This window comes from Carica papaya, chromosome 7 (assembly GCF_054855325.1).
Source record: "Carica papaya isolate Zhongbai chromosome 7, ASM5485532v1, whole genome shotgun sequence".
Lineage (NCBI taxonomy): Eukaryota > Viridiplantae > Streptophyta > Magnoliopsida > Brassicales > Caricaceae > Carica > Carica papaya.
In genome coordinates, this window is record NC_142315.1 from 21,676,956 (window position 1) to 21,687,443 (window position 10,488).

Sequence of the window (10,488 nt, forward strand, 5' to 3'; positions counted from 1 at the left end):
TGCACCTGTATCAGTAATCCAAGTTGTATTCTTAGAAGTTGCAAAAAAAAAAACATTTGTTTGATTAATAATATCTAGGTGAGCAACATTTGCTTGATTAATAATACATGGATGATCAACATTTACGATAAGTTGCAAATTATCCTTCGTATTACATTCAACTTCCTTAGACGATGTCATCATAGTTTTTTCTGCAATCTTTTTTTGTGGTTTCTTTGAGAAATCCCACCGTTCAGGATAACCAACAATTTTATAGCATCATGGTTTAAAATGACCTGTTTCACCACAATGGTTCCATATAAAATTGTTGGACTTTCTAATAAATTAATTATTTCGAGTTTTTGCTTATTTCGAGGATGATCCATGCAATTTTTGGTTGACAAGCATGGCTGAGCTTTCTGAGATCACTCGAGAACCTCCCATTATTTGTCGTTGTTGGTAGTCTTTTCTTACATATGCATATGCACTCTCTAAACCCAGTTTTGGATATTTTCACAAGATTTCTCCACGAACTTGATCAAACTCAGAATCAAGTCCATTTAAAAAAAATATGAACTCGAAGTCTAGCCATTGTAGAATGCAACTAGACAACTCCTTCGATTGTTCCTTCTTGAGAGGCAGTCCTATGATCAATTTTCTGAAAAATAGCAACAAGTTCATTATAGTAAATAAACAATCATCTACCATTTTATGTGGTAGAAAATGTCTTCTTGTTTAACTCAAATAGACGAGTTTCATCTGATCCATCATAAAAAGTTCTCGATACAACTTCTCATATTTTTTTGGTTGTGGGAAGGTGAATAAATTACTGCATGAAGGATGGACTCATTGAGTCAAAAAGTTAACTCTTTATTTTCTGATTTTCGGTGACCCATGTTTTATAATTGGAGTTTTCAAGTACAGGCTTTTTCGTTTCTCCAGTAAGATAACCAGCTTTATTTCGAGCACCAATGTGCATCTCCATAAATTGAGACCATAATTAATAGTTTGTTTCATCTAATATGGTACTGATAGGAAATGTAGAGTTATCTTGGTGGATGACAATTGGTGGTGTTTGGTTGTTGGGTAGGAAGGGAGTTAGTTCATCCATTTAATTTTACAAAAAGAAATACGAGATTTGATTCAAGAGGTCCTTTAGGAAGAATACTCTGATACCATGTGAGACAATAGAGTTTGTAAATAATTCAATGATGATTTTTCTTCTCTTTCCAAAGGTAATATATAGATATAATTATATCACAAAAAAAAATAGAAATTATTACACAAAAATTCAGTTAATCAAGTTCTTATAATTGTGATACTAATATAATAATTTATATAACTAATTTATAGCACTAATCTAATAATTTTGTAATTAATATAACAATGTACGGTACTAATTTAATATATAATTTACAACTCATGTCAACATTTACGTTACTTGTATATTTTGTTAACAGATGTATATTTTATGCATTAGAATTCATGAACATAATATATGTATATATATACACATTATTTTCTGTATAAAATTTATTATCTTGCTTATACAAATAGGAGTTTTCTATATATTTAATATAATTTCCACAATAAAAAAGTTTTTATTATTATATGATATTAAAATTTGATATTCTAATTTCAAGTCTTCCACTTTTCTTTTTTAATTATGATGTAATTTCGTCCATCCAAATGTGCTGAGAACAAAAGACAACTTTAAATTTCTCTCAATGAGTCATTATCGAAAAAACAAAACAGCTCTTGCAACCCTTTTGCGAATTTATGTTTTTATATTATCCTATATAAAATATTTATATTATTATTATCATTTAATACACAAAAAGTTGGAGAATAATTTTTTACTTCTAAAAAACTAATATTTTTATATTTAATCATATTTTAATTTTAAAATTTTGTTGAATTTATATTTTATTACATTAAAGAAAACAAAAATATCATTTTATTTTTAATTTAATCTCAACGAACTTTACTCCTAGTTAATATACAAATTTTTTTAAGCCATTCTTACATATTTTTTAACTTCAAAAGATTTATTATATTATATGTGGGATTAGGAATTAATATTTTTTGCATGTTACAATATATTTATATAGGTTTTATCTGTTTGTTTTCTATTATTTTTAATATCACATAAAATTATATAATTTTTTAAAAATTTAATAAAAATATAAATCAAATAGTATTTACATGTTAGAATTTCTTGTAATTTACTACTGAGAGTTGGGCTTTCACACCATCAAAGATGGATTCTCAAACTTTAAATTCATTAATTGATGGATTTTTACATTTTCGTTTTTTTTTTTCACAAATTATTATAGGATAGATATTTGCATTATTTATCACAAAAAAAAAAAAAGATTATCATGTACTCACCGAGGGTAAACTCATGTTTTTGTATCATGGGAAGAAGCCATATCTATTCACTCGAAGAGTAGACAATAGTTATTCCTCTACGAGATGAATTATCATTTAAATAATATATTATTTTACGAGAGTAAAATTTTGAGTTCTTAATTAATTATTATTAGGATATTGTATTATCTATATTGTTATTGATATACATAAAATATATAAAGTTATATTAAAAGGGATTAACTCTAAAATGGAATCAATAATATAATTTATTATTATATAATCAATAAAAGAGGAGAACCCGGTTACTCTAGTCATGGTTAATTTGATCTGGATTTATTATTTCATAATAGAATGAATGTCAACTTTTAATTAGTTAATATAAAATGAGATTACTACCATTTCGTCCACACGTAATGAATTCTCTACTCTCGAATTTACGAACTAAAACTGCACGTAATTTTAAATTAACTTTGTTACCACACGATAAAAAGTAATTTGTAAATAATTTTAAATTTATAACCAATAAATAAAAAGTAATGATGAATCCAAATAAAAAATTGCACACGATAAAAAAAAAAAAAAAGAAAGTGATTTTCTGACATTGATGTACAATTATGATTCTACAAAACTAATTATGTTTATATTTATTTCTTCTAAACTTAATAGACAACATTGTCTCATATATTTAATTTCAAAACCATATCTTATTTAAACACTATTTCCTCACTTTTATTTTGTTTTTTTATAAAATTAATTTTACATAAAATTATAATCATATATTTAAACTTTTATTAAAAATTTAAAATTTGTTATCTTAACTTTACATGAAATTTCGTATAGAGTTAATTTATAATTTTTAATTAAAAATATAAATTTTATAAATATATTCCATAATTTTTCAAAAAATCTTTTAATTTCCATAAAATTTATTGCAAACATAATTAAATAATGCAAAAAAAGGGTTAGTTGAAAAGTTTGACTTTTCGTTGGGCTATTTTAATATTTGATTTTTTAAAATAAAATAGTTATAAATAATTTGATGAGCATGTGTTTTCAATTTGCTACATTCAAAATTTTAGTAGGTCCAAAAATCAAATTCAAATTAATCACTCCTATAAATTATAGAGTTAATATTAGACAATGTTTGAATTGTCAAAGCCTGAAATTACATCTGTTGCAGTTTATCTTAATTAATTTATAAAGTTAAATATCATATAAACAAAAAAAATTTAATTCGAAAAAGGAATTTTTTTTTTTTGCCCATATCTAATTGATAGACATTGTACATTTTTTCTCATTAAAAAAATGGAGAAGGTAAAAAAAAATAAGAAACTACCGTGAAGTGATGAATGATGGTGGTTTTCTCTACAGTTTCCACTTTTCCATTTTTGTGGCTTTGTACCTCCCCTCCCTCCTGCTTTTCACTTCTCTTAACTACCGTCTTCTGCAACACGCCTACGATTCCCTATCATCAAATCATACACCTCTTAAATCTTAATCCTTTTTTTTTTTTTTTTTAATGGCTTCATTGTTCCTTAAAAAGTAACAATAATCAACCCCCCCCCCCCCCGCCCCAAAAATAAATCCTCCTTGAAACTTTCTTACCTTTCAACAAAGAAGATATCCGCCGGCTCCATCGCAAAGTCAATGCACCGACTGGTTTTAGTTAATTCTTTTCTGGATCTGACTCACAGCTAGCTCACTTGCTGGTACGGATTCTCTGCAACTGTTCATAGATTCTGTTCCTTGTCTCATCTTCTTCAGTGATTGTTTTTTACATGCATCATCTCATCTCGTTTTCCCTTTTTTTTTGTTTGCCCTTCATTTTGTATTAATGTTCTGTTTGTGCAGTATGATTTGCGTTTTGAGTAGGGGGAGAAAGAGGGAGAACTGGGTTGTTCAATGCTGAGGAAGAACAACTTGGAAGTCAGTTGCGTTTTATCGTTTTCTTCCCTCTGGTTTGTTGAGTTGTCATTTGTATGCAAAAGAAGAAAACAACATGTTTTTATATGCTTTTATGGTCAAATTATGGTTTCTTTATTATTTTTGCTTTTAATATGATTGTTGTACATGCCTCTGAATTGTGAAAGTTTAACCCTTCTTTATTTTGCTACTGCATGTCTCTGGATTTATGGTTGAATAAGGGATTTCTGAGAATCTAGGACTGAATATTTTTCAAAAACAGCCTGTATATGTTCATGTTTGAAACCTCACATACAGGATGATCTAAGTATCTAATTATTGTTTATTCTCTTTGGCTTTTTTCGTTTTTTTGTGGCTGCAACTGATTATTTTCTTTTGTTTGTCATTTTCAATGAGACAGAACCAAACAAGTGAAATTTTCATCTGTTGCAGGCGATTCTTGAAAAATTAGAATATCCAAGCCCCCACGTATGTATTTTACAAGAATTGAAATGTTAATGGTGGATCTGGTTTTTCAAGTCAACATCATCTGAACTTTTCAACGTTATTACTTGGTCACAGAATATGCCTCAAGAAAGTCTGAAGTCAGTTGTCTACAGATCATTTCTCACATGTGATGATCCAAAAGGAGTCGTTGAATGTGGAACCATTAGAATATCCAAAAGAGGTTCTGGGACAATTGAAAAGAAAATCGAAAGCCAAAAACCAAACGACTCAAAGTCAAAGACATCTTTGGCACATAAGGTAGAGAAAGAGAAAAGAGCCCTTAAGGGGAGTACTGACGATTTTCAGAGTAGTCCATCATCTTTGCAGCTCATGGAGGTGTCTAGAGAAGCTCGAAAACTGAATGAGATGATTGACTCATGGTCTAAGGGCCTGAGTTATGATGGCCATTCTAAAGATATTGCAAAAGATCTGTTGAAAGGAGCTCTTGATCTCCAAGACTCCTTAGTCATGCTTGGTAAACTGCAAGAAGCATCACGTTATATGGCAAAGTTGAAGAAGAAACAGAAGGGAAAGTCTGAAAGAGGAACAGTTTCCGAAGTGGGGACTGAAAGGTCAGATCAATTAGGAGATCATCAGAATGGCTTTCAAAAACCACGGCTTTCAACGGATGGGTCATCAAGGGATTGTTATGAAGAGCTCAGGAGAGTGATCAAAGAGAGCTTTGTTAAGCAAAATCTATTGCCTAACTCAATCACACAAGAGAAGAATCTCTTTCGTCAAAGGAACTCGGACGTAGCTTTTAAAATCCCATTCACAAGCTCGAGCTCAAGTCAATCTTCAATTTTTGAACCCTTACATTACAGTTCTACCGAATCATCTGTATCATCAGCAACTCCACCAATGAAGGTGAAAAGCCCAAATTTGATTGCCAAGCTTATGGGTCTAGAAGAATTCCCCTCAAAACCATTACAGAGAACTACCCAAAAACAGTCAGAAAGTGAGAAGATTCCCAATCAGCGGAGGTCTATGTTTGACATTGATAGGCCAATGTTCAAGAAGCCTTCATTGGTAGTTCAAGCAGAAGATCATGGACACAGGAAACTAAAGGAGATTCTTGATACCATGCAATTTAAAGGACTTCTCAGAAGCAATTCTGTCAAACGCATAAAATCACAGCTATCTCAGTTGGATGATTCGTATCCTAGGCAGAAATTATTGAGCGATGATAACCCACCTATTGTACTTATAAAACCCCTATATGTCCCACACCTGGAATCAGATGCACAAAATGAATCCTCTTTTCAGAAAGAGGAAGTCCTAGACGTAAAAATGATGTCCAAGAAACCAAAAGCGAAAGAGCAAGTTCCCTCTAAAAACCTTGCCCACAAGAAAGGTTCTATAAATTCCAAAAACCCGGGAAGGAAAAAGGAAGCAGAAGAGATTCCAATAAAGAAACATAGTCAGGAAGGAGTGAAACATCACAAGGATGTATATACTAGACCAGAAGAAAAAGATAGCAATGCTAAGAAGGCTTCCGGTAGGATGAAAGATATGGTATCTCCCCAACCACAGAGAAGAGAAGCATTTCACCAGAGCGTGAATGCAGCAGTCACTCGCAAAATGCCAATTGAAAAGGGTGCTGCAAGAGCTAAAAACGTACCTAGAATTCAAGATCAAGTCAAGGTGACCCCTGCAAGGACCAAAATACCAGAAAGTGGATCAATTTGTGCGACAAAACAAATTCCCCGAGAACGAAGTTCTACCTCGAGCAACATGTCAAATTGCGCAACACAAATTCGGGTCAATGGTTCTAATGGTGGAAAGAGACGACTGGTGAAGAAAGAAAAGCCAGCAAGTGAGCCCCCTGCAACTGAAGTAATTGTGAGTCTCACCATGGCTGTGATCCTTGATGTAGTCAAACTACCTCCATTTCTGCTTATATACTTGTTTTTCATGTCTATGTTCATCTTGTTCTGGCTTTTCCAAATGGAATGCCGAAAATAAGAGAATAAAACAGAAAAACACATGATTTTGAAACAATCATTAGTCTGCAATTAAGGATATTTGTGGACTTGTGAAAATTGATTCAGTCTATCGTGCAGGCTGAGAAATGCAAAGAAGACGAGAATATCATTGGTCTTGTGATTGAAAATGACTCTTTGCTTGTGAACTGCTCACCCGTAGACCATCCAAAGGAAGATACATATTCATCTGAAGTTCTGATTGGAGGTAGGGTCATTAGGTTCCTTATTAGTTATAGTGTAACCATACTCTATTAATTAACTCCATATCTAGCTTATCTGAATAAAAAATTGTCTTTGTGGAACTTGCGACATTAGAGGGACCCAAGTATGTCATGCCTGCACTCTCTACTTCCCTGGGTGCTCACATAGAGAAAATTAGTGTATTGTGGTGAGGAAGAATAATCAATCTCTTGCAAGATTGTGGTAATAACATATTAGTACACTGTTTTGGGACTATGGTTCTTAATTTGGAAAATATAACTTATGGTTCAATGCAGAATGTGTACTTACGTGACTTTCTGTTTTCATTCATTGTAGAATGTGGCAGCAACAGTGAAAGCTCTGTTTGTGATACTATGCTTCTGAACTCTGAAATCGAGGAGGATCCCAAAACTGGTGAAGGCTTTATTTTCCATGATATGCTGCTGAACTCTGAAGATGAGGAGGATCATAAAACTGGTGAAATCTGTATTAGTGATGATATGCTGATAAAATCTGAAAATGAGGACCTTAAAACTGTCGAACAAGTAGGCAACCACTGTCTTTCTGAAGCAGATAACAAAGACTTCAACACTGAAACCAGTCTAGAAGCGTTGCTTTTGAGTGCTCCAGCTTTTTTTAGTCATGCAAAGGAGCTTTTTGACATCAGTGTGAATGGTACTACAACCTTACAAACATTTTGCAATGATGATTCGTTGATTTCTGAGCAGAGGCTCTCCATAGATTGTGCTAACGAACTTACTGAACGTAGAAGTCTTTCTGATTTGCGAGTGTTTAATCCATTGTTACAAAACCTTAAGGGGAAAATCAGAAGCTTTATCTCCCTTGATCAACTTTTGAAAGAAATTTGTAATGGAGTTGAAGTATTGAAAAGCTATAGTAAGTTTGCTGGCGAGAGCTATCCCATTGACAGTCTTTATGTTATGTTGGAAAGAGACATGAAATGCGGAGGACTGGTCAGTGGAATGTGGGATATGGGTTGGAGGAACGGATTTTCGTTGGACGATAGTGAGCAAGTAGTACAAGAAGTAGAGACACTAATCTTTAGTGGGTTGATTGAAGAGGTTTTCTCATAATTTGCTCTTCAAATATATATGTATATATGTGAATTATCGTATGTTCATTCTGATATACATGTTGAAAAAGTAGATATTATTGCAATCTCATGTACATAAGTGATTTAAGTTAATACAACAGAAATGGAAAGTTTTTGTTATTGGTGTTTGATGAGGATATGTAGACTCATCACAGTTTAAGACTCCATTTCAGTATCTTCCACCTCAACTAAAAATCTTATGGTCGGATTGGGCTCCATGAGTTTTGACCTCTTGCATCTCATGTAAAAATGGGAACTATAGATGTGATTGTTTTAGCTTATCTACTGAGTTTATCATTGGTTTTGTCACTAGTTCAACTTGCTCTCAACTTTGTTTCTTGAAAATAAATTAAAAAAAAAAAAAAAAAAAAACACCAACAACAACAATCTGGGCCATGAAGAAGAGAAAAAGAAGGTGAACAATTTACATAAAATAACAAAACGACGTAATGAATTATTTATGTGCAGGTGAAGAAGATTCTTACCGGATAAGATGGCATCATTACCTGCTTAAAGCTAATTCTGTCCTAATTGCTATAAACTGGGCATCATTACCCAGTGAACCCACCCTCTCTTTACATATTGTCGTTAAAAAGGAACCCGATATTAAGGTTTTCTTTATTATTGTTGATTTTTTTTTTGTTTATATTATAACGTGGTTATGTTCATTATATTCAGTAGCAAAAAAAAAAGAGAAACTTTAAATTTATCTATTTCTCCTCTTGGTAATTCCTTGATTCTAATAATCAACGCTAAAATTGCCCGTGAGTCATGTTTGTTATGAGTTTTGAAAGATCACGCAATCAACAGTGTTTTCTTGCAGTGAACAGTTGCTTGCTTTGCAATGAATCTTTCCTTTTCATACTTAATTCATTGGAATTTCATATCTATATGTTGTATCAACCTTTTTATTTGTTATTTTAAACTTTATCTGTCTAATTTTTTATGTCATCAAAATATTACCCATAATCATTTTTAATATGACGCAAGAAATGTGAAATGAGAATTTTGTTTGAATTTTAATCAAAATAATAAACGTAAAATTCACCCCAAGATTATGAGTAATCAGACACTCCCATAAAAAATATATATATATATTTGACAAATTAAATACCGTTAAACGTTGCAGATAGTGTAAAGTTTGTAGAACTGATCACGACATGAGAAATCTCTGATTGAAATAATTAAACATTGAAAGTTCAACTACTACTAATCCTCTAATAATATCGCATACAGAAAAAAAAAAAAAAAAAAAACTATAAACCCTAACAGCATAGTACATGATTCTGATCGTGCCAATCCCCTCTGGGTTTTTCCCCCATTTTCTTTTTCAAGTTTTTCTGGGTTTTCTTTGTTCCCGAAATTACGAAGAAGATCCCTTGAAGATGAGAAAATTGAGTCTCTCAAGTGCGAAGTAAACGAAAGTCCCCTTCGTGTGGGTGAAGAAGCAACCAAAATTAGAGCCCACCACACACTGCCACCCACCTCCATATCTCTTGTCAAATTCCTGCAAACCCACCCATCAACCCATGTCCTCCTCCATTTGTTTCTAAATAAATAAGAAAACTATAAATATCAAAAGTAATTTGAATACTCACCTTTTTAATGTGGGCGGCAATGGAGATGCAATCAGAGACATCGTAGAGATCTAGTGCCTGCGAAGCAGAAGCCATGGCTTGGCTCTGCATCTTCTCAGGCATGTCTGTTTCCTTTATCATTGCTTTCCCTTCCAGCATCTCTCTGTTTTTGTGTTGGGAATCTGAGGGGAAAAAAAAGGAGGTGCGACGTTATCTGGTTAAGTTTATACGTTGATGTTTATCGGGAGGTTTTTGAAGCTGATGGCGTCGTCCTGTGGATGACGAAGAGAAGTAAGAAAAAACCAAAAACCACGGAGGGTGGAGCCGAGAAGCATCTGTAATCAATCTGTGATCTCCATTTTTATAAAGAAGGAGATTAACAAACACGTATACATGGTGATGTGGAAATGACTGGTTTTACCTTTTTCGCCTCAAAACAAGGAAGCTCGACAGCTGGTTTATAAAAGTCTCATCTCTTTTCGACGCTGTTTTCGGCTTCTTCCTCCTTGAGCCCATTTTGTTTTACTCCCCCGTTTAATAATATAAGTTTTCGCAACCCCCTGCAGATATGTAATAATTATTACCATTCTTATTCTTATCTCCTACACGTTGAGTCTTTTCTTGTTTTTATATATTTATTATCTTTAAAAATAAATAAAATTCCTATCTCCCATAATTTACAAACGATGCTCTAGTATAAAAGAGAAAATCAATTCAAAGGAAATATATATAGAAATCAAACCAATTCATACGTGGCGTGCAATCAATGGGCGGTGACCAAAACGCAGGCGACCAGGGCAGTTTACTTAAATATAATCAAAACAGAAGATAGGCCCACTAGCCCATTATA

General features: G+C 32.6%; 2 protein-coding genes across 15 annotated transcripts; one reads left to right on the forward strand and one right to left on the reverse strand.

The window, feature by feature from the left end:
• Positions 1-3,757: 3,757 nt before the first annotated feature.
• On the forward strand, positions 3,758-8,181 carry LOC110818555 (uncharacterized). 14 transcript variants are annotated; one of them, XM_088207474.1, is made up of 6 exons: positions 3,758-4,061; positions 4,204-4,278; positions 4,676-4,743; positions 4,837-6,603; positions 6,825-6,951; positions 7,284-8,181. In XM_088207474.1, exons 4-6 carry the CDS (start codon positions 4,840-4,842, stop codon positions 8,039-8,041), a joined length of 2,649 nt encoding a protein of 882 aa, XP_088063600.1. In that variant the 5' UTR covers positions 3,758-4,061; positions 4,204-4,278; positions 4,676-4,743; positions 4,837-4,839; the 3' UTR covers positions 8,042-8,181. The 14 variants fall into 14 exon arrangements, with proteins under 14 accessions (XP_088063600.1, XP_021903157.2, XP_021903154.2 ...); XM_022047465.2 differs by having other exon boundaries at positions 4,204-4,282; positions 4,676-6,603; XM_022047462.2 differs by having other exon boundaries at positions 4,676-6,603.
• Positions 8,182-9,222: 1,041 nt separating this feature from the next.
• Positions 9,223-10,214, reverse strand: LOC110818557 (uncharacterized). The gene is made up of 3 exons (XM_022047475.2): positions 10,060-10,214; positions 9,660-9,910; positions 9,223-9,568 (listed from the first exon to the last, which is right to left on the reverse strand). Exons 2-3 carry the CDS (start codon positions 9,795-9,797, stop codon positions 9,425-9,427), a joined length of 282 nt encoding a protein of 93 aa, XP_021903167.1. The 5' UTR covers positions 9,798-9,910; positions 10,060-10,214; the 3' UTR covers positions 9,223-9,424.
• Between the last annotated feature and the right edge of the window lie 274 nt (positions 10,215-10,488).

Excerpts from the sequence above, each read along its gene's own strand:
- LOC110818555 (XM_022047465.2), top strand. The coding sequence starts at position 4,840 with ATGCCTCAAGAAAGTCTGAAGTCAGTTGTCTACAGATCATTTCTCACA. Across the intron at positions 6,604-6,824 it reads CCCCTGCAACTGAAGTAATT|GCTGAGAAATGCAAAGAAGA; the intron begins GTGAGTCTCACC and ends TCTATCGTGCAG. Across the intron at positions 6,952-7,283 it reads ATCTGAAGTTCTGATTGGAG|AATGTGGCAGCAACAGTGAA; the intron begins GTAGGGTCATTA and ends CATTCATTGTAG.
- LOC110818557 (XM_022047475.2), bottom strand. The coding sequence starts at position 9,797 with ATGCTGGAAGGGAAAGCAATGATAAAGGAAACAGACATGCCTGAGAAG. Across the intron at positions 9,569-9,659 it reads TTGCCGCCCACATTAAAAAG|GAATTTGACAAGAGATATGG; the intron begins GTGAGTATTCAA and ends GTGGGTTTGCAG.